The sequence below is a fragment of the Aplysia californica genome, unplaced genomic scaffold (genome assembly GCF_000002075.1).
Source record: "Aplysia californica isolate F4 #8 unplaced genomic scaffold, AplCal3.0 scaffold00067, whole genome shotgun sequence".
In the NCBI taxonomy this organism is placed as follows: domain Eukaryota; kingdom Metazoa; phylum Mollusca; class Gastropoda; order Aplysiida; family Aplysiidae; genus Aplysia; species Aplysia californica.
In genome coordinates, this window is record NW_004797337.1 from 907,460 (window position 1) to 931,918 (window position 24,459).

At 38.4% G+C, this 24,459-nt stretch overlaps 2 protein-coding genes across 7 annotated transcripts in view; one reads left to right on the forward strand and one right to left on the reverse strand.

Annotated features, from left to right (window-relative positions):
• Positions 1-879: 879 nt before the first annotated feature.
• Positions 880-5,780, forward strand: LOC101854313 (ryncolin-1-like). The gene is made up of 5 exons (XM_005093685.1): positions 880-895; positions 2,538-2,689; positions 3,233-3,361; positions 4,257-4,376; positions 5,415-5,780. The coding sequence occupies exons 1-5, from the start codon at positions 880-882 to the stop codon at positions 5,778-5,780; spliced, it is 783 nt and encodes a 260-aa protein (XP_005093742.1).
• Positions 5,781-22,518: 16,738 nt separating this feature from the next.
• The window catches only part of LOC101847179 (ATP-binding cassette sub-family C member 9), a 54,583-nt gene continuing 52,642 nt past the window's right edge, over positions 22,519-24,459 (reverse strand). For all 6 annotated transcript variants that reach the window (XM_035968553.1, XM_035968554.1, XM_035968556.1 and 3 more), the window contains one exon: positions 22,519-23,840. In XM_035968553.1, the coding sequence (XP_035824446.1) occupies positions 23,688-23,840 (153 nt within the window). In that variant the 3' untranslated portion in view covers positions 22,519-23,687. The remainder of the gene's footprint in view (positions 23,841-24,459) is intronic.

Sequence of the window (24,459 nt, forward strand, 5' to 3'; positions counted from 1 at the left end):
GGGAGGGGGTGGAAGGGGGTGTGGAAGGGGGGAGGGGTTGGCTCTGTAACTGTTCTGAACTGTATCAAACAACACATTTACGATCATTTTGGAGGCTTGAATCTGCTTTTGAACTAGGGCTAAGCAAGACTGGCAACCCTTAAGATAAACGGAGATGCTCGATAAAAAAACCTAGTCTTCACGATAAGAAAATTGAATTCACGCCCTTGGCGTGGAATGGCGAAGAGCTTACTCATTACGCCACAGACGCCATTGCTCTCTACTAACTGTGCAGCATAGATTTGAATATCCCCCTCCCCCTTCGTGACTGAAGTGTCTTTAGGCCGTTCCCGAAGGAGGTAGAATTGTAAACGGGCTGATTCAAATATGTCATGCTCATATCTGTCTCTGAACTGCAACAGGGAACTGCAGCCTTTTCTTTCCTAATCTTTGCTATCGTCATTTTCCCTCTACTTCTTTTGTTTGTCTCACTCTTGTGACTCGTTATTCCCGGGGTGCCTTGATAGTCGAAGCAGACTTTGTGCTGTTGAAGCTAGAAAGGTGAACAGAGTAAGCCTGCTTCCCTGTAAGGACTTCTCTGCTGACATCCATCCCTTAGCTCTCGTATGGCCTTATGCAGTTGCGAGCGCCGTAAAACCCTATACTAAACAAACAAAACAAAACAGAGCTTGCCAGCCTGTTTATAGCGAGCGGCCCCTTTTGTCACCTTTAAGAGGCTAACATTTTTGTACAGTACTATCCATCTGCACGTGCAACGTTTTTTCAAAGCGGGGCATTAAATAATACATGTCAATACCCACCCCAACCAAAGTCACCAAATTATAGCCCCCGCGTGAGAGAAATCCAACTGGTTAGCAAGCACTGCTCTATAGCAACAACATGGGCAGCGTTGATGGTTAGAGACGACAGTGCTTCCAAGGTATCTGTCATCTGTATGTGCTTACAATGGCAACAAAGGAATGGCTGTGGAGAAATACGAACAGTTGACTATCCTCAAAGAATCAAAGCCAATTAGCGAATGAGAGAGAGAGAAAGTGGAGGAGAGGGAGAGAGAGAGAGAGAGAGAGAGAGAGAGAGAGAGAGAGAGAGAGAGAGAGAGAGAGAGAGAGAGAGAGAGAGAGAGAGAGAGAGAGAGAGAGAGAGAGAGAGAGAGAGAGTCAATTCAATGAAGTTTGGGTTGAAGTATCCATTAACACATCGAAGCACACATCCAAACAGAGTTGGATATCGAAATTCTAGATCTGGAAATAGTAGAAACAGCTGTCTCACACTCACGACGAAGCACAAAACAAAACGGAAGTAGTCCCCAGTGAAATATAAAATGGCTAATGGCAGAGCAAAGACACCTGAGAGCTTTCATGTACTGGGAAAAAAAATCAAACCTGTAAAATCAAAAGGTAGTTTCCGAACATTGAAAATATGCCCACGTAACCCTTTGTGACAATTCTTAACTGACTCATATTTTTGTAAATTTTATGGGCACCTGTATAAAAAATGTATACTGACCTCACAAACGGGCTTAGCTCCATTATAATAAGACTAGCTGGGCCCCCTTTCGATGAAAGGAATGATCGGTGCATTAACGTCAACTGAAAGTCATTGGCCTACTATATTTTCACTCTACTGTAATGGAGCAATAAATCTTGAGAGAAAAGTGACACGTGTTTTTCCAAGTTGCCAAATATATAATAGATGTATAGATTGATTCCCTATTCCGCTTTCGTGGTTGTACACTCCATAATTCCAAAAGTGTGGAATAAGTACGCACGGCTAGTGAAGGGAAACCTCACTTGTTTACAATAGCGTCTTAGAAGACGGACTTTCCCAAGATTAGATCTAAACGAAACCAACAAAAAACTGAAAATTAAACTACTGTGACTTCAGGCTCCTCAATGAAACTGCGCACCCTTTAAATGATTCACCATTAATTTGGTCACATTCGAAAGTTAAGTGGTTCGGAAGTTTTAGGCGGCCAAAGTGTGAACTTTCACCAGTGTAATATACGGAGATAGTGATTAACACTGTCAGAGTGTCAATGCCAATGCCTATGTGAAAAGACGTTTGTGTGTGTTTGGGAGTGGGGGGGGGGGGGGGGGGGGGTTGAATCTACAACATTCTGGTAAAACACGTGGTTCGATATTACGAGTGGTTGGAGGATGTCACATGTAGGTTTTAGTGCATGCTTTCCCTTTAATTTGTTGTTACTCTCTGTCTGTCTCACTATTTCATGTCATTCACTTGCCAGTATTGTGTCAATCGGCTTCTCTTTACTCAATCAAATGACATACAGCAGGGATCGCTTTCCTGTTTACCGAAAAGTGTAATATTAAAAAAGAACTTGCTTCTTAGGCTTTAATGTTTCCGTGCTGCAAGCGTACGACAAAAGTCTGCCTGAGATGTTTCCTAGAGTATCTCTGTCTTTCTGCTTGGATTGGTTGGGTCATAGGAACTTAGCTCGTAAATTGCCGTAACATTCTTAATGTGGGCGTAAAATATAGAACTTCCACGTACAGCAACCGTCTAATTCTCCTTTACAGCTTTCTACACCCATAGTGACTTCCTGGATCTGTGGCCACATATAAAAGGTTTGCGGAAAGAGGCCAATGCCAACTTCTCTCATCGCTTTCAGGAGTACCTGGAGACTCTGCTCTATCCAAACTACTTGGCTTTCCTGGATAGCAACTGGGGCGTGAGTGATGCTTTTTCTGCGCCAGTCGTCTTCTCATTTAGAAAAAGAGAGAGGAGGAGGGAGATAACCTCATCGTTTTACACAAGTCTTCGTGTACAGTCCAACGTCATAATCACTACACTACATTGATTTCCACTTGTTTTGTTGTTGTTGTTGTTGTTGTTGTTGTTGTTGTTGTTGTTGTTTAACTATATGTTTATACATTGGTGTCCATGGTGTAGTAATTTTGTTCTGAGACTTTGCACAAAAAAATGGAAATAGAAATTTCATAGTTTCATTTCCTGAGAGTAGAATTTATTTTATCAAGAATCTCTATAATGACATTATGTGTGCAGGGATTTTGTGATCAGTTCATCCTTGGTTGGTCCTGACAGGCAAGTAACTCGTTCTATGAATGTCTAAACCACATATTCATATGGCGTTGATACAGACATATAAAATCATACAAACTTTTGTTACACACATGTGTACGTGTTCAACTCAATGACTTAGCCAGTCCCCTCTACTGACCACCAACTGTTACACTTGTGTCTATCTGTTCAGCCCAAGGACTGCGAGTCTGTGTCCACGGCACGCGGGAACCAGGACCTGTACAAAGTGGTCACGTGGACCAATGGCAAGAGAGTCCCTTGTGAGGGAACCATCGATGGAGGTCGGTGGACAATCATACAGGTACCTACTGACCTCTACTGTCTGCTGCTCCAACATCATGAGGCTGTTGGAAGCCGGTGTCTATCTTATCTATCTTTTACTTTATATAGACAGGTGATTTGTCTTTGCTTCTTGTTATCGAGAACATGAAAAAAAACAAATACAGAACGAAACAACCAGATTGTTAAAAAATCAGAAATATTTGTTTTCCTTTTTTTCTGGAATCTGAAATGCTTTCCCTGACATTCCCACATATCATCATTTTGGTCTAATATCAGAATGTATTTTTTGCAGCATTTATTCAGTCTGTCTGGGGTCATGTTTGTAAACAACACCATGTGAGGTTATGACCTCATCACATTTACAGCTGACAGAATAGAGAAGAAAATGGAAACAAATCGTGGACATGGAAAAATCGGACTCCATCCCTTTCGCTTGTTCTAAGCACTAAATCTATGTTAATATGAAAGTCTTCTCCACAAATGTCATTCACTTTTAAAACTCTAAATCGTAGCAAGAGAGCAAGTTCGTCTTCAAAACTGAAATCCACTCCCACCCTAAACTAGACATCCTTTACGAATTTACAGAGTGGATGGAGGGGTGGATATTTACTATCAATATAGCAGCTAATCATTCACACACACACACACACTCTCCCCCCACCTCTCTCTCCCCCCTATCTATCTATCTATCTATCTATCTATCTATCTATCTATCTATCTATCTATCTATCTATCTATCTATCTATCTATCTATCTATCTATCTATGTGTGTATATTATTATGTGCGCCCGAGGGTGTGAGTGTGAGTGAGTGTGTGTGTGTGTATGTTATGTGTGTGTGTGTGTGTGTGTGTGTGTGTGTGTGTGTGTGTGTGTGTCCTATAAATTTTATCTCCCCTCCCCCCCCCCCGACAGAGGCGAGTGAATGGACGTGTGGACTTCGAGAGATCCTGGGCTGACTACCGGATGGGTTTCGGTGACCCGCACGGCGACTATTGGCTTGGTCTGGACGACATGGCTGACCTCACCAGACGTGTAAGTCAAGACGGGGAACTTGTCGTAGTCCTGTCCCAAACTAAATACACTTAGCTAAATGTTCTCACAACGCATAAGCGGACACTATATAAAACTGGCACAGGAATATTTTGACAGTACAATACTGAAAAAACACAATATTGACACAATACTGACACAACATACAAACCTGACACAACACAATACTGACACAGCACAATAATGACACAGCACAAGAATAACAACACAATACTGAGTAACACAATAATAACACCACACATTACTGACACAACACAATAATAACAACACAATACTGACACAACACAATACTGACACACCACAATACTGACACAACACAATAATAACACAACACAATAATAACAAAATACAATAACAACACGACAAAATATTGACACAACACAATACTGACACAACACAATACTGACACAAGACAATACTGATACTACACAATAATAACACAAGACAATAATAAAACAACACAGTAGTAACACAACACAATACTGACACAAGACAATACTGACACTACACAATACTGACACTACACAATACTAAGACTACAAAATACTGAATAATAACACAACACAATACTGACACAACATAGTGCTGAGACAATACTCTAAAAAGTCAGATGGTCCACTGGGTCCTGCAGTCCACATACCCTGTACAAACTTACAGCCCTGCCTCACCACCCCCTTACTTTTGCTACTCACTTTCTCGTGCTCGTCTGGAGGCAGATGCTTACACCACACCACACCACTAGACTCACTGTCTAGACTAAACCATGGTGGGATTTGCTATGTGTGCTCAACTTTTAAATAAAAGAAATAGTGACACAATTATACAGTTTTTACCCACCAGCTGTGTATCTATCCAGTCGTTGAAAGTTTCCATTTGTGCTAAGTTAGAACGTATGCGATATTCTTAGTACAAGGTTATCGCCCTTTAGATGACTTTTCCACAAGATCAAGGTTATTAAAGTACGCATGCTCTCAATCTTTTTTTTTTAAGTCATAAGCCATGGGTATGTTTCCCTCACAGAGTGATCAAGAGCTAAGAATAGACTTCTTATACAAAGGCCAGAACTATACCTTCAAGTATTTCCCTTTTCGCGTGGCACCTGTTCAAGACAACTTCCGGCTTGACCTGGGATCCCACAGAGACGACAGTTTCTATTCGTTTCACAACGGTGCAGTGTTTTCTACCAATGACAACTCCAATATCCCAAATTTATGTACTTCGTATTATCATGGTGGATGGTGGTACGTTGATTGTCTCAAGGTATATCTCAACGGTGTCTGGCACGAAACCACGTATGCTAAAATGTTGCCATGGTATCCTGTCACAGATTATTATGACAGTGTCGAGTTCGTCAGCATGAAAATCCGACGCCGCGCTAACAAATGAGATTCTTAGTCCGTGTGTATTTTGACCCTCTTCAACATCACTGGTCTTCTGGGCAAAACAATACTGGAATGAATATCTTACTAAAGGATTCTTTTCTCTTGCCTCATCTAGGCTGTCTCCAAGACTGTAAACAAAATACGGGCAGAGATGTCAGTCTTGACGTAATAGTAACCTTGTGTTTCTGGTAGTTTCAACGCGCGATGATTCTCGGGCGCTAAAGAGATATCCTGTTTATTTGTATTTTCATTAGATTTTTTGCCTAATTTAGTATTTCGAGTTATTCAATTCCTTGTTAAATGAAGTACACGGTAGTCTGATCCTGTTCTTAAAAAATAGATATTTCTAGTCAGAATTTTATCGAGTAAGTTTTGTTGATGTTCTTTTCATTATGTTTCTCCTTCTCTTTTGGCTCTGAATAAAATCCTCATTGTTTTAATTTGTACGCGTATTACTTTTGTATGACATCAATTTATTTTATCGTTATAAATGTTTTTTACGTTAATCAAACTCAGGATTAGATTATTTTTGAGAAAGCGGCCTTGACCTTGCCTGTCAGGGACAATCCGGTCTGAGTCGGATACAGCATGGCGGCAGATAGATCTAGACAGAGATACAATTGTACTCGATTAAAAATCTTCCCTCACCGGAGGATATTGAACTGTGGGTAGGTTTATTTTATTTTATCGCCCTTTACTTTATTACTTCATCGCAAACTTTGGTCAGATTTATTTAACGTCTTGGTAAGCTATCAACATAAAAGAAAAAAAGCAGATGCCTTCTTGTCCACAGGATGTTAGCTTTAGTAAGGTTTTACGGCGCTCACAGCTGCATAAGGTCACATGTGCGCCAAGGGGTGGATGTCAACAGAGAAGTCCAAACGGACTGCTCACCTCTCTAGCCTTAACTGCACAAAGTCTGCTTTGACTATCAAGAGGCACGCCTGAAATAGTAGTTCACAAGAGAGTGACAAACATACAAAAGAAGTAGAGGAAAATGACGATAGTAAGGATAAAAGAAAAAGCAGCAGTTCCCCCTATGATGTTCCAGCACAGTATATGAGCATGACATTGATAAATAAGCCTATTTTCAACTCTACTGAGTGTAAGAACATGTTAATACCCCCTCCCCCCCTTTTGGGAATGGCCTAAAGGCAACTTCAGTCAGTAGCACTGCCCTGGTGGGGATGTCTTATCTTTTAAAAAAATGGCGTATTATTATTGTGGTGATTTGTCATATGATTCACCCTTTTTTGTTGAACATCAAAGGGATTTGTTTACGAGTTGGCAACATGTCGATTATCAGAGTCGTGGACGGGAATACAGGGAATTACTAACACACACACACACACACACACACACACACACACACACACACGCATACATACCCAACCACACACAGATACACATACAGACACACACACACACACACACACGCGCGCGCGCGCGCATATGCACCTGATCACACACACAGGGGCTCTCGTGGTCTTGAGGTTAAGGTGTTTGCCTCTCATTCAATAAGTCCCGGGTTCGAATCCGGGGAGCGCCAGATTATTTTCTTCTTCAAAATTTTCTCCTGTCACCTCCTTCCCTGCTCTCTAACCATGTTCTGTCGTGTGCTTTCGATTCCACTTTCTGCCCCTCCCCCTTCCTCTGGACTGCTGTCACTTTTTGCAGCCTTTATATTGCTACTCCTCAGCTCCTTCTCACGGCTGTCTTTCATCCACACACTTGATCTTAGAGCAGGTAAGATCTAACAACTAGCCTTCTTGGATAAGAGAAACAAATCTCGGAGGTCCCGTGTGCAAGTGGCGCATTTTAAAAATCCCTTATACAATGCAATCGATAAGAGTACACATCAGCCGCCAACCGGTCAAAATTCAAAATTTCCTACAAATTGAAAAATGTTTAATGTGTCCCGTGCACTCACATCATTTATGCGCTTATTATGCAGTTGCGAGTGCCGTAAAACACTTACAAAAAACCCCCCAACAAAAAACAACATACAAACCCTCAAAACACACACAGACACAATATACTTACTCATACACACTGTGATTTTGACTGAGGAGAAAGTAGAGAAGGAGGGAGGGGGAAAGAGAGAGAGAAATAGAGAGAGAAAGAAATAGTGAGAGTGTCGAGAGAGAGAGAAGGAGAGAGTGAAAGAAGGAGCAAGTGAGAGAGAGAGAGAGAGAGAGAGAGAGAGAGAGAGAGAGAGAGAGAGAGAGAGAGAGAGAGAGAGAGGGAGGGAGACAGAGAAAGAGGGAGGGAGGGAGAGAGAGAAAGAGGGAGGGAGGGATGGGAAAATGGGACACAAGGAGAGACAGGTAGTCATGCCTAATGAGTTGATTTTAAAAGAAACAAGTTAAAACACACACACACACACACACACACACACACACACACACACACACACACACACTCAAAAAGAAAACAACAAATGAACTTGTGTGAAATTTCAATTTCTTTTCTCTTTGTTTTTCAATGGCAGAAAATACAAAACGCTCTCCCTTCCGATGTCTCTTATAAAGTTCTACATTGGCACATGAAAAGGCAAAGAACAAAACACGACAAGCAAACGGAAAGAGAACGGCAAGAAATCACTACCATAATAATGATAAGATGGCAACTATTCTAAGTACAGTGCATTGGGCTGTAAATAGTAGCTGGGAAGGGGGGGTATAACGGTCGTGTGGGATATATGTAATGATTAAGCAAGGTCATGAGTAACAAAATGCATTGCTACAACAACACTAAATTGCACAAGAGGCTATAAAAAAAGGTAATAAAGTACATTTGTGCAAAATAAGTTATTATACAATTCAACAGAATACACGAAACAGTAAAGATGCAGAACCCCCCAACAAAAACAAGCTGAGTAAAAAAATTCAACTGTGGATAAAACAATTCGAAATTTAAAAAAATTTTTAGATGGAATTGTCTGGAGCAAACAAAAGAAAACACAGAGAGTCAACAGGAGAAGCACGCATCATATTCCACGCAAAACAGACCACGCAAAGAACTCAAACTCTGAAAGGCAAGGAAAGCCTTAATCAAAACAGACAATAATACATTGTGTAGGAGTGTACAAGTTCTAAAAGTGGTCAACTTTTGAAAACTACAACCAATCCTGCTTTTTTCAAAAAAACTTCTAAAATAACACCAAAAAATCTTCTAAAATAACAAAACTAATAAGAAAAAAATGTAGCTGATGTATGAAAAGTAGTAACCATGCCGGCAATTCCGCAAAAAAAAAGAAAAAAGGTTAGAGTACCTGCTTAATTATCATGAGTGGAGGCAAACCAAACGTACAAGCTCCAATGTGTTCACTGATTGGTTTCCACAGGCATCATGTACAATAGGCCCATATTCTGAAAAAAACAATCCTAAAAAACCCAACTCTGTCGTAAAATGAACATTTGAGCAAACACAAAAGCAGGCTGCTGAAAACTATTCATTTTGACGTAAGAAAGTTAACCCCGAGTCCTAGTTTCCTATTGTTTTTATATCCTCGTAATAGGAGTTTGTTTTGTTTTGTTTTAGTAAACGTTTTACGCCACCTGCAACACAGTTAAGTCATACAACTGCTGAAAATTTGAGGTGTAACAAGAGAGTAACACGGAGCTTATTCTTGAATGGTATTTGTGTTATTTGCGTCAAACAAAAGGAAACATTCTTTATTTATCTTCCTGTGGATAAATAAGAGAAGAACCAGACTCCCGAACGACAGAAAACAGCACAAACAAGTCTGCTTCGACTATCAAGTTGTAATTGACGGCTCTTAAATGTTACAATACAAGTTGGTTATATAAGAACCAACAATCACAGGTGTTACTGGTACTATTAAAGCATATAAAAAAAGGAGGAGAGATAATAAGGGATATAGATGTTTGATAGGAAAGATGGAGCAACCACACACCAGAGCTGCTACCGCCAACCACCAACAAAGCAGCTGCTTAAGCATGATAAACTACGAGTTTGGGTGATTTGTAAAGGGCATAACTCTGATATAAGCCATTCAGACAGTTCCTTCAAATGCTGTACATTATGTGGTCTCACCTGACATGTGTTGTCATATTAAAAACTTTACTTTTAGCAAAATTTGACTTCGGCCCTTTACTTTTCGGACTCCGCGATTGATCATTGTGGAACAAGACCACATAAACGCAGTCTTGGAACAGTGCATTGAGAGAAAAAGTGACAATTCCTTCCTAATTCTAAACATCTATAAACCTCCAGTGCTTACACAGCATGATCTGAGAAAAATCCTACAAAAATAAAAGCATAGAAAAGACAGACAGCATAAAAAACGAGCACACTTCTGAAATGGTAGTATGTTACTACAGACTTTGAACTAGTGGGGACATAAAAGTTCCCCAAAACAGTTTAGAAAACAATTCAAAACATAGATAAATCCATTTTTTAAATCAAAAGAAATATTTCTTCACACATCAGCCGCAAAGCTTATGCGTTGTACAGGGAGCGAGTTTAAAGGCAAGCTAAAACAGCAAAATAATTCAGTCAAAAGTGCTTCTGATGAATGAAGTACTAAAGAAAGTCTGAACAGTTTTCCCCCGCCATATGGCATTACCACCCAATCTCCCCTCAGTGATTATTACATCACTGAAATTCAGATGTGTTTTGGGAGATAAAAATCCAGTACCTAATAATAATAATAATAATAATAATAACAACAATTATAACAATAATAATTATAATTTTTAAAATATTAATAAAGATCACTTCTATAGCACCTGTTCCCCGGTGGCTCTAGGCACTACAAATTAAATGATACTTCCCGGAAGCAAATATTATACAAAAGATGAAAAATAATTTGCTTAATCAACAGGGCAAACTTGAACAGAAAAAACAAAAAAAAGACAATGACACAGCACTGAAATACAGCATATTGAACGACACAGGATTTTCATCATGTACATTTCTGGGTGTCTACGGCCAACTCTGTCTAGTCCATTGCAGAGGGAAAAAAATGAAGACAGATGAAGAACAACGTAAACAAAAAGAGGTTTGTCTATACTATTTCGATGGGCCAAGGAGGTGAGAGACACGGGGGGGGTGGGGGGGGGGGTGGTGTAACATCGCCAACACTGCTAGCTTGACAAACCCTGGAATCCACTTAAACCGAAATCTACAGACCCGTTTCTCTTTAGAGAGAATGCTCGAATAGCTGGACAAATAAAATCAGGGATTTTATTCTGTCTTTTGTTTTGTTTGTGGTCAGTTTCAGCGGACTCCACATATTACAACAACCCTAAACTTAACACAACCTTCACACTAGTCACAGGACACGTAAATTTACTCACAATATGCTCCTCATAGCGGGAGTAGGACTTGATTAAAAATATGGCATCAACTCTAGAACGTTATTAAGGACTTGATAAAATATGGCATTATTTAAATCTGGCTATCAACGCAGATGCAGGTAAAAATAGTGTATGGTAAAACACACTACTTTTGGAGTGAACAGAGCATGAATGATAAAACACATTACTTTTTAGAGAACAGAACATGGTAAAACATACTACTTTTTGAGTGAAAGGAGCATGAATGTTAAAACACATTACTTTTTAGAGAAAGGAAAAATACACAAAAGCAAATTGAAAAGCTTAGCTTCTTGAGCTATGTCAGGGCAGATGAGATTCCTTCCCAATATCCTTTCAATCTTTCACAGATAACACACAGTGTGATTTGAGAAACAAGGTATGTACAGGGAGCGGGCTGTCTAATACAAAGCATATAGACAATATAATAATGCCATGTCGGAGAGCATATCCATCATGCATGCTGTTTTGCTCGAAATGTAGAACTGGAAGAAATGGATCATTTATTTTTCTTTGCTTCTTCTTTTTTTTTCCCCCTAAAACCATCTCCGAGGTTGATTTGCCAGTCCAATATAATGTAGGAAAATTATAAGAGACTGATAAAAGTCTCAGCAGACAAAAGACGATAGCCTACTCAGTGACAAATCCTCCCCACATGGGAATCGAATTCACGTCTCCTGCAAGCGACAGTGAGGCACCTAACCGCTAAACCACTGTAGCCGAGACCTCTTTGGTGACACCCTCAGTGCTGAGTACCAACTATTTGTATCACGTTGTGATTGAATCAGACGCCTGTCAATTTTTGGGCAAGTGGAGTTATTGGTATCATCTCAAAATTTGTTCATTTGTCTTGCTTTTGATGAAAAAATACTCATCTATCTTGTATATAAATTGAGATAATTGCGATTGGTGAAGAAGGGGGATGCCTTGTTTCAGAGATAAAATTAGCGAGAAAATGGCCGCCAAAGTATGGCGACTTCCAATGCTTTAGGATCCTTGAAAACACAAAATTTACACTTTTTGCGCCTTTAATCAATATTTTTCCGCAAAATCCACACAGAAATATGTTTTTTAATGGTATTGAACCAAAAACGCATAATTTGATAAAAATTGTACCTTGGTTGGAAAAATACTGGTTTCTTTGATTTCATTATCTTGACAAGCGCCTGACTTCCCCCAAAAGCCTCACATTTCTTTCACCAGTTGTACATACCCCTTTTCAATGATGCAGCCTACATGAGGCTCAGCTGTGTCATAAAAAATCGTTAATAATGTGGATATTTTATGAAGAAGCTGTGATCGTAACAAAGGCAGTGAATAAAGAAAACAAGTAAGAACAATAAGGGAAAACTTTCCTCAGAAACACATCCAAAAACATATAAAAACCCATAACATGCAGAAGTTATTTTTTCCATTTGTCAACTCTTTAAAACTTGTGAGAGTTTTAGTTTTAGTAAGGTTTACGGCACTTGCAACAAAACGGGTCATATAAGTGCTGGTGTTTATAGGTGTCAGCTAGAGAGTACCTTACAAAGAAAAAAAAAAGAGGAGAGACAAGGATGATAGATGTCAAATGAGAAAGAAGGAGCAAACCACACCAGAGCACCAGCCAACCACCTACACACTTGCAAGACATCACATTTCATTTTGCTGAACAGTCAAAGAATCATGAACCTGTATCATGTTGCTATGTGGCCCATGAATTGCTGTGATGAGATATCACCATATTCTTGTCATCATTAAATATAACGTTTTACGGTTTGGAAACTTATTGTAGTACAGAATGTTACATAATATAAACGATTGTCAGAAAAATTAACAAAGCCTCGATGACAAAAAGTCACAGCGTGCATGGATTCTTTATTTAACAAAAACAAAAAAGTATAAGGAGGAACAAAAGAGGGATGGGGGTGGGAAAAAAACATGAGAGGGTTAGGGGCAAGAACAAAAAAGGGATTTGGTGGGGGTGGGGGGGGGGGGGGGGGGGCGACAGAGATGAAAGATAACGGAGGGTTAGGGGATCAACAAAACTTCGGGAGGAGGAGACATCGGTCATGCAAAAGAGGAAATTTTAATACTATATATAGGTTTTTTTTCTGTTTGTTCTCAGGCTGTAAAGAGTATAAACATGCACATCCCACAACTCCCACTTCCCCTCTATCTATTATTACTCTGCCTCTCTATCACTGTTGAGCGGCAACTGAGATAAATAAATCTGTCACGACGTGGTGGAATCAGACTCTCATTAATTTTTGGACATGTAGAGTTATTGGTTTCATCTCAAAGCTTGTTCATTTGTCTTGCTTTGGATGAAAAAAATATACATTTATCTTGATTACAAGTCGAGATAATTGCATATGAAGGAGGTGGAGGTTACCTGGTTTCAGAGGTAAAATTAACGAGAAAATGGCAGCCAGAGATGAATTATTTCCTTAGCCTGAGAGTCTGTGAAAACTGAAAATTTACATTTTTTGTGCCTTTAATCTACGTTTGTCAGTAAAATCCACTCAAAAATGTGTTCTTTAATGGGCATAAAAGGTGTTGAGCTACAAAAGACAAATTTGATTAAAAATTCTCAAATCTGCGGAAAAATGCCAGTTTCTTCACGTTGACTATTTTGAAAAGCGCCTGATTTCACAATGCCGCCTCACAAATACTAAAAATAAAAACTTACAAAAAAACAACAACAATAGCCCAACAACCAACCAAATCCAGCAGAGCCAACAAAAATGTTCTTATCTCTCCCCCCCTCCACCCAATAAGAACACTGCACAGCAGCAGAGTGAGCTGAATCAAACAAATATTCAGAATATCGTGCAGAAACTAAATAATAAAGTGACTTGATTCTAGATACTCCACCCCCCCCCCCCCCCAAATACATAAACACATACTTTTAAGTCATTTTCCATTTCCCCCCCCCCCCCCCCCCTGGCCACCACGCCACACACACAGACACACATTTATGTTCATCTCGTATTTTTATATATAACACAAGACAAAAAATATAGAGAATGCCACAAACACATTGCACACTTTGCTTCTGTGCAGCAAACTGAAACAGACAATGCTATGGGACTGAAAGGATGGGACTGAAAGGATGGGACTGAAAGGATGGGACTGAAAGGATGCACATCAAATTCGTGATCTACGGCCAAGATTGGTTTACTACTCAACACAGGGTCACAGAGGAAAACGAAGAAATTAAATATCAGTTTCATAACAGAGGCTGAAAGTCATTCCAAACATCTTAAAACAAAAAGCTACAACGACAGCTTCTCAAACAAAAAAAAAAACAAACAAAAAAAAGGAAAAAGGAAAAACTATTTTAACCCTCCAAGTCTTGAGGGTTAATTAAATTGGCTGTAACTTTCCTTCTGTGGTGTCGCAGGAAATTTAACAGGCAGTAATTTAAGTCACTATCCCGAATTCTTTATCCCATCTTTTTTATACCGCCAAGTATTTCAACATCTTCAAAAATGATCCGAACTTCCTCATTCCATTCTACTCTCCGAAAATGTATAGATTTGTATAAATGTATAAGCCTGAGCTAGTTTGGTTTGCCTGTTCCCAGTATTTCCAACAGAATATGGTGAAATCACATGTGTCATGGCATGGTGAAATCAAGCACTCATCAATTTTTGGGCATATAGAGTTATTGGTATCATCTGAAAGCTTGTTCGTTGATGAAAATAAAATGCCCACCTATCGTGAAAAGAAATTGAGATATTTGGTATTGAAGAACGTGGGGGGCACCTTGTGTCAGATGTTAAAATAGCGAGAAATGGTTGCTAAAGTTTTGTGACATCCAAAGTTAGAATGTCTTTGGAACCTCCAAATTTACATTATTTATTGTGGCTTTGATAAACATAATTCAGGAAAACCCACACAGAAATTTATTTTTTTATTGACATAAAGATGCTTCCCCTTCAAATTTGTCCAACGGGCAGAAAAATGTCTTTTTTTTTTCAATTTCATTATTTTGACGAGCGCTTGGTTTCCCCATGATACCACACAGATATCAACTTTAAAATGAGTGACAGCCACACTTCAATAAATGCTACGTTATATTCTTTTAAAAAAAAATTAAAAAATAGAATCTACAAACTAGAACAAAGATTCACTATAAAGAACAGAAGAGGAATCAAATGTGCAGGAACATGGCATTACGAGATGCACTTCCACTAACTATGGACACTAGGGACGTTCACCTGCCTAGTAAGGCTAGGATGACTAATTCACACTTTTCTGTATTGTCAAAGAGAAATAAACAGATGAACAGAAAGGACACTTGTGTGGAACTCATCCTCATAAAAATTTCTCCCCGGAATTATGAACTCAAACAAAGTCACAATGTTTGTCACTTCCACCGAATCATTGCAATGAAAAGCTTTAACAGTTCTTGTACCTGAATAAGAAACAACGAACTAGGATTGCAAATCAAAAGACCACAATGAATGTTCACAATGAATGATTAGAACCATGACAAACGTTCACAATGAACAATCCAGAAAACAGTCACTACAAATACAAATAATGTTGAACCGAACCATAAAATTCACTGCAAATATTTTGATTATTTAGTCATGAAGACTTGAGACAAGAAATTCATCCCAAAAGACAAAACCAGTGTTCTTGAAATACAAGAATTAAGTGACACAAAAACATCATTAAAGAAAAGAAAACTGAGATAAAAACTTTAGCTGATGGGCAGAGAGAACATTCAATGAGAATAACCTGAACAACAATGAGACCACGGATTAACATCATGAGATTCTTTGTTGCATTTTTCCCCCACTGAGAACAAATACAATGCCATTCATAAAAGAAAAAAATCAAGCATGAGAAAAGCAACGTCACAAAAGACAGTAAACTTTGTGCCCAAAATGCCCTTATCAATTCTAAAAGTGTAGCATTGACACCGAGATTTTGCATTTGACTTGAATCTATGGCACTTTTAACTATTTTGACCTTTCCAGAGGAAAAAATATCATCTCACAATCAAACCACTGGCAATCCATTTCTGCCTTATCGACTATCCATCCACAATTTGGAAGACTGATTGGAAAGATTTTCTACCCCAAAAAAAAAAAAATTCCTTCTGAAGTCATTTTCTCCACCCCAGCTCCCATCAATCAGTCTGTCTTTTACCTCCCCATGCTAAGTTTGTACAAATATAATCGCACCCAACATCCTCAAGCCACATGAACTACAAACTTCCTCACTTAAACCACATGATCTTCTTCACCATTGCTGAACCAATTCCGTATAAAATAACTTGTTAATTCATCCCAATCAAAACCACAAAATGTATACCTGTATACCTTTTAGATATTCAGTACAGTAATAAGAATGGGGGTGGGTGGATAGTACAATATTTGTGCTTTTAATGCCCTGCTTGAGCCCACAATCATGTTTATGTTACACAAAATTCTTTATTGCTTTATTTACACACATTTGAAGAATTTTTTGACATAACTTTTTACGTTTTGACATGGGGCAGAGGGGGTGTGTCTCAGTATTAACATTAAAAAATTAGGTTCTGAGCCTTTCCCGTTCCCATTTTAAAATACTGTTTGTGCAATCAAATGATGTTTTCACCCCTTCTTGTCATCTTGTGTTCTAGAGGGTAAACAACATATTATCTTACATAGGCTTATCACTATCCATTCACCAGCGAAAATACAAGTAAATAAACTGACTAATGCAAATAATAACATTCTCAAAACAAACAGTTGAATCCTCACACAAAAGATATGAGAAACTAAGTTCCAAATATTACTTTTTTAGGGTTCAATTTAAATTCTATACTCTACAAGACCATTGTTGCTTTGATTGTACTGGCAGTGACTAGGGTAACAAGTGCCAAACTTGTTGCATATCAACTCAAAAGCTAGAATGATTTATTCACTCGGGAATCAAACTCGGGTCTCCTGTGTGAGATGGCAAATTTACGCCTTACCACTACACTACAGATGCCAGTGATTTTGCCTTTACCACAAGACCATACAGATTGTTCAAAGAGCAGATACTACTAAGAAAAAAGGAAGGTCTTCGCTGGCAAGTGAGATATACTGACAAAACTACATATATATAAACTCAACTATAAATGTCCAGGAAGTGAAGACTAGTATTATAATATCTGGAAAATACATTCTGAAATATTTTTGGTTCAATATGACACCCAAAATGATCTTAATTGTGCCAATAGGGGCGTAAAAACACCTACATTAATTTTTTTACATCCCACCCCTCGCCTTTCATTTGGCTCAAAGAGCAAGGGGGAAATGTAAAAAAATAAAAGTAGGTGTTTGTTTTTACGCCCCTATTTGACACAATTATAATTATCTTAGGGAGGCAGGATTTTACCATGTTTTTTGGGCCAACTAGGACTGAGACTGATATAACGTCCTAGTGGAAAGACTTATCTCTCGGTTTAATGTTGTTGGTCTATCAGAGTATCCCTTTATCCTTAGAGTCTTTACTCCCTATTTCTCTCATTCTCTCTTGCCCCCTCCCCCCCCCCTAATCTCTCTCTTTCTCACAAACATGCACAAACACACATGCACACACACACACACCATAACACACATTTAAACATCAGAATATAAATCAGCACAACAGAAAGTCAGTCAGAAAACTTGACTTGTACTTCCTGTGACTACCATTTTTTAAAACAGACAATACTGTACATCACCACACAAAAATAGATGTGAAAATAGTGAATAATATTACTTGACTATTTCAGTTGTTTGATTGTCAAAGCAAAAGTAAATTCTGTACATCTCAATAGAACGGAGGGCAGAAAACAACAAGTGAAACGAAACATCCGCCCTCTATGACTCAGACAAAGCTGACAAGGAACTATTGACAACAGAAAAAAACCCCCCCAACACAATATACATTGAAAATACAAAAGACACAAAACAATCAGAAAAAACCCCCCATTGAAAATACAAATGACACAAAACTACAGCTCGAGATGGACATCAATTCCCAAAACCTTTGAACAAAAACGCATTTTAAAAATTCACATACTTTTTTTTTTCTTTTGGGTAAGGACTCTTACAAATCTCTCACCCACTCTTATAAGCAGCCTCTAAATTTGGAGTATGAGAGAACAGTGGTATTTTCAATTTTAAAAAATCATATAAAAAAGAGCTGAACAAGATGCTCTGATTGGTTGGGTCACTGTAAACAGTGTTCAATTTTCAGCTTGAAATTTTAAAAACTCGCAATGAACCAATTCTGCGAAATGTGAAGAGTGTTATGGGGAGGGAATACTGTGCTCAGTAAACTATATATCATTCTAAAGCAGGAATTGTACAAATACTTCTTGAGCGAAAGGTGAAGAGCATTACAGTTGCACTACAGAGAACAGTATGGAGCAGATGGAATCAGGCTGTGTATATCAAAACCAAAACTACTTTTCAGAATTGATACAAAACCACATTCACATAATAGTATAGAAGCTCATAGTATTGCTAGAAAAAGAGGGCAGGAATGCACTTCAATAACTACAGCCAACAAAATATTCTGTTTGAGCAAAATAAAAAAAATTAAACTCTGGCTAGTAGAGCCCTTTCTCATTGGGAGAAAGTAAATTTTTTAAAATACGAAAGAAGTGTCGGGTGCCAAAAACATTCAAAAGTGAGAAGTGCAATCCGAGTGGGCCAACACTGAAAGTTGAGCAAGAGTTGAGCTTTTATCATGCTGCAGATACCTCAAGATCATGCAGAAGCTGGAAAGTAAATCAAAAACAAAACCAACAGAAGGAGAAATAGATGTACCAGTATCCACTTCACTGCACAGCAAAAGGTGTAAGACAGATAGATGAGAAGCTCGCATGGTACCCTTTCTCAAAGCCAGTTACACTTAAGTCTTTCTCTGCTTGTGTGACACAATTACAAACACAATACAAGAAGTTAATTATTGCTACGGTCAAAGCAAGATAGCACATACAAAAGAAAAAAAAAAGAAGTTCACGGGAAGTGAGAACCATCAGTGGCACCCATCAAATAGCACAATCTTTGTGAAAAAGAGGTGCCAACTGGCTGAAGAATAAAAGAAAAATCCTGAACTTTTTGGACCTCGGGGAAACATACATGCAGGGACTCATAATGATGGGTTCTATTATTTCACGTATCTTGAATCAATACTATTTCTTATACAAAGTGTAAATTGAGGTCAATGTTCAAAATCCGGATTTCTAGACCTGTCCACAAAATCCACTCCTCTGGTGAAAGTCAGAGAATTTTCAGCATCACACTTGACAAATAATATTCTGCCTAACCCATACCCAGTCCAACAACACAAAGACACACAGCAAACCATCCCCCCCCCTTTCAAAATATAGGGGAGCCTACAAGGACAAACGGCAACTTCCCATTCCCCACCACCATTCCTATTTAATCAACAGATCACAGGAAGACAACAGGCAACACACAGACCACTTTCTCTCCCCGGATTTCACGATAAAAAGTTGACTACAAACACAATCACTGCAAAACAGTTGTGGTAATTGTGTTGTCCTGTTTGAATTTAACTAAAGATTTATGCAGCTAAACCTGCTCTGACAGCCACCTGCGTCAAACAATTACTTGTACAGAAGGTGACTTCCCATTCCCCACCCCCCTTGCGTTTTTTTTAAACATTAGAATGACATTGAGTAAAATGCCTCTTTTCTCGCTAATGCGAGGCCGCTTTCACAAGTTTGACGGTAGGCTACATGTAACTGGTTTTTACCTCATTCTCGGCATCACCTGCCATGAGAATCGGATTGTATTGTAGATTCAAGATTAAGATTGTCATGCAATATAAGGAAATAAAACCTAGGCCACCCTATTTCACGTACAATACTGAGGTCCTTAAAAACAAGAACCAGACAAATGTTAGAAAAATTATGCTAAATTTAAGGTGAAAAAAAACACAACAAAAAATGTTTACACTAATACTAAACTGACTCCTAATATCACATAAATGCTCAAGAGTAAATCCTAGCAGTATTAAAAAGAAAATTATTTAACAGGTTAAGTGAAGAGGTTGTTTACCAATAACAACTTGGGTAAAAAAGGGGATCCACAAACCTATTGTTCCATCTAAATTGGAGAAGGTTCGTAACATGAAAACATCTTGACTTCTCAGTACCACAAGCAAAATTCAGACACTTTTGAAGGCTGTAAAACACCATCTCCAACAGAAAACACGGCATGAACAAGAGAAATTAACCAGAAAAAGGGTCTACCATTATAATATAGTCAAAGTCAAAGAAAGAAACTGACAGCTGCTCTGTTCTGTATACCAGGTCAAATCAACAAATAGAACAAACATGCAATTTAATGCTGTTAGAGTCGCCACAAATTGAAGTAGAAAGTAGAGTCAGAGTGAGTAAACAACTGACAAAACCCCAGATATACCAAACAAACTTCAAAGTTCTGACAGATAATCCAAACAAACTTCAAAGTTCTGACAGATAATCCAGATAATCCAAACAAACTTCAAAGTTCTGACAGATAATCCAAACAAACTTCAAAGTTCTGACAAAACCCTAGGCAATTCAAACAAACTTCAAGGTTCTGTTCAGACTCCACCAACCTTGTTGCTGTTGTTATCGATCCATACTCAGTCAACAAACATGTGTAAACAAGTCTCTCAGACCATCATACAGACAAAACTATATAAATCAAAATGCCGTAAGTCCTACCAAATTTCAAAAGCTCAGACATAGGCTGTTTTGAATTACACACCTATTAGTTTCATTTCCTTAAGTCATCTTGAATGATTTTCAGTACGAAAAAAAAAAGAAACATTGAGTGCAAATGCACCTGACAATACAAAGGTAACTTATACCGTTCTATCTTCAAAACAGTGTTTGCATGCTAAAGATGGTGTTTTATTTAAGCATTATTTACTATTTCTAATCTCTCTCTACTCTGCTCCCTCCCAACACAAACACACACATGCAGTGAAAAGATTAATAAGTTCTAAACTAGAATTACACACACAAAAAAACTAAGGATGCAGGTTTTTGATATTGCACAGCGATATCAATGTCAACATAAGTCGAACACTGCACTTTGAATAATTGTGCGCTATAGCAGTTGCCCTGTGCAGGCTCAGTCAGTCTATGAGAGTCTGAACTTCAACTGCTGAAAGTTTTTTGTTTTATCTTCCATAAAAAAAGGAAGGTCGTCTTGAAAGATGGATAGAGAGAACACCACCCTTGCTTGAATAAATGAAAAAAAGAATTCTTAGGGTATTCCTATTTCAAACAGTACAAATGTAACTCTTTTCAAGAAGATAGGCGAATAGATGTTCTAAACATTTTCTGAGGATCATTCTCATTCTCTCCTGACGATAGAACCTTTAGAAAAAGTACATCATGAGAATTACTGTGTCCCAAGAGACGGTATTATACATATATATAAAACCCATAAATGTCTCTATTGTTGACCAAATCATACCAATTCGAGTATGCAGTCCTTTTTTAGTCGAAGCAAATTAAAAAGAATAAAGTCTATTGTACCATGCATGGATGCCATCTTCTTCTGAGTAACAGACTTCCTTTCATTAAGTTTAAGTGTTTGGAACAGTCCACCTGTCAATTTAAAGATATGATGAAGAAAACGTTTGTGCAGATACATTTCTTTGCAGACAAAGTGAGTGAAACATATGAGCATTACACACGAAAGTTTATGTGACACTTTAGCAGCAGTTACTCAGCTAAAGTTCAGCTGGAAAAAAAAAGTGAAGTTAACAAGGATAAACAAAAACAACTCCAGTGATATAAATAGATCTCCCAGGTCTCTCTGGAAAAACTGGGAAAATAGAACGTCGTAACATCTATCCGGAAGGATCATAAGTAACTATGTCGAAAACATTGTAAACATTTTAAGCCCCAATCCGCACAATCTATATATCGCTTCAGGCTGAGACGGATACAGAGTTCCAGAAGACGAAGACATTCGCTAAAAACCTCCTCACTCAGGAATCAGACTCGCATCTTCTGCATGCAGTGGAAAAGACCCTAACCATTACACAGTCGAGGCTGGAAAAGTTGCAGTTGAAACAAAATGTGTGGCATCATGGTGAAGTCATGCGCTTGTCAAAATAACGAAATCGAAGTAGCTGACTACTTTCATCCATTGGGCAACTTTTGTTGATTTTAAAAAACTTTGGCTTAACACTTTTCATGTCCTTTAAAAACACATATTTCTGTGTGGATTTTACTTTAAAATGTTGACCAAAGGCATAAAAAATGAACATTTTCAGTTTCTAAGGACTCTAAAGCTTGGAAGTCACTAAACTTCTGCAGCCATTTTCTCATTCATTTTATCTCTAACACCAGGCAATCTCGACCTCCTTCAATCTCAAGTATCTTGATTTTTATTCAAGATAGATGGGTTTTTCTTTCATCAAAAGCAAGACAAATGAACAAGCTTTAAGATTAAAACAACTCCATATGCCCAAAAAATTGACAAGTGCACGATTCTACCACGTTGTAACACAAATTGTCAAATATTGAACACGAGGACTCGTGGGGGTCAAAATAATCAAAAGTTTACCTTCATTGAAGTTCTTCATCTGTGAAGACAGAGAGGTGCCCTAAACAACATTGTGGGTCGTGCCAGCGAAGAAATAGAATTGCACATAAACTTCTTCCTGAGCTACATATCAAAATGGCAGATAAAAAGACAAGTGTTTATTTTTGTTTGTATAACATTTGCATCACAGAAACAAAAGGAGACTGCTTTATCACTGGATCGACTCTGAGAAGGACACCGTTGGAGCTCACGACCTGACCATCCTACGAGTAACTCCACTTGTGACTGACCGATGAATGTTTCTCCCCATAACACCCACCACCCGTACCAGCAGAAGGAAATAGTAAAGTAAAACGTAACATTTGATTGGGGGCTGGTAACAAAATGTGAATGTGCCTGAGCTCTACATTAGTTGTTAGGCTCGACCACCAAGCTTTAATACAGCTTGAAGGTCCAAACTCAAATAGAGCTTGAAGGTCAGGATGAATGATTCTATTCCATTATCACATAAAGGAAGAAACGAGGCTCTACACAAAATCCTACTGTCATCATGTAAAGATGAATCCTATTGTATCTGGGAGTAAAAATGAAATCACTAGAAGACTCTCAGAGACAAAAACAACTTGTCAGCAAGAATCCTAAGATGAAAACATGGGAAGAGAGAGTTTCAACCCCAAATGAACTCACAGGAGTTCAAGTCAAGATTAATCAATCAGAGTTCAAGAAAAAATGTGTGCCCATGAGTTCAGATCAAGATGAATTCATTTGAGTACGAAAAAAGTCAACAAAGAGTCTAGTACATGAAGTTCTACTGGCTCAACATATTGCTATGGGTTGTCTTGAGGACCGCATCATCAGAATATATGACTTGCCACATTACTTCCTTTTGCAGTCAGCAGGTAGAGATGAGCTCACTCAAACTTGTGTCCAAAGAAGTGGAAAGAGAGTTGTCTGTAACTTTCCTCAGGAGCTATGAGATGAAAAAGACCATCTGAGGTCTGCATCTATGAGATGAAAAATAACCCCGATTCACTTAAGGTCTGCATCACAAGCTCCGTGTACCAAACTGTGAAAAATTGTCTCGACGTCTGCCAACAGCTCAGAGGGCGGTGCAAACTCCTTGAGGTCTCCGTACTCCAACACCATGACCCGATCATAATTCATGATTGTCGACATGCGGTGCTGGGGAGGGGCAAACCGAAACACAGGTCAACAACCAGAACTAAATCATTTCTCTGCTTTGAGCAAGCAGCTCAGATGTTAGTTTTAGTATGAGTTTTATGGCACTTCCAGCACAACTAATCGTACTAGTGCTGAAGATTAGAGGTGTTACAAAAAATGTCAATATAAAGAAAAGGAGAGATATTGAAGATTGCTGTTTGACACGAAGGAAGGAACAAACAAATCAAAGTGCTCACCAACCACCCACTTTAAAAAAGAAGAACACAACCTCATTTAGCATTGCATAAAAAAATGAAATCTTATAATATGGGTTACACTTAATTTATAGAGGAGGAATTGATAGTTACATCAAGACAAGAGTTTGGAGGCATGTTGTTCTCTGAAACATGAACTTTCATGATCTTCTGAAATTTTTCCTTCTAAGAACAGCAAAACAGCAAAACCTCTCAAAAATTGCATAGCAAAATCAAATGATGTAATTACTGAATTTTGTCATTTTCATGATGCTAGCTTTTAGATGATTAAACCAAATCAGAACAAATTAGAATAATCTATACATAATTGTGTGGTGGCCTGGGAAAACCAGGCGGAAGACGCAAATCCCCAAGCCTAGCTACAG

Coding starts and splice junctions, on each gene's coding strand:
- LOC101854313 (XM_005093685.1), top strand. Junction 3,362..4,256: donor GTCGGTGGACAATCATACAG/GTACCTACTGAC, acceptor CCCCCCCGACAG/AGGCGAGTGAATGGACGTGT. Junction 4,377..5,414: donor TGGCTGACCTCACCAGACGT/GTAAGTCAAGAC, acceptor TTTCCCTCACAG/AGTGATCAAGAGCTAAGAAT.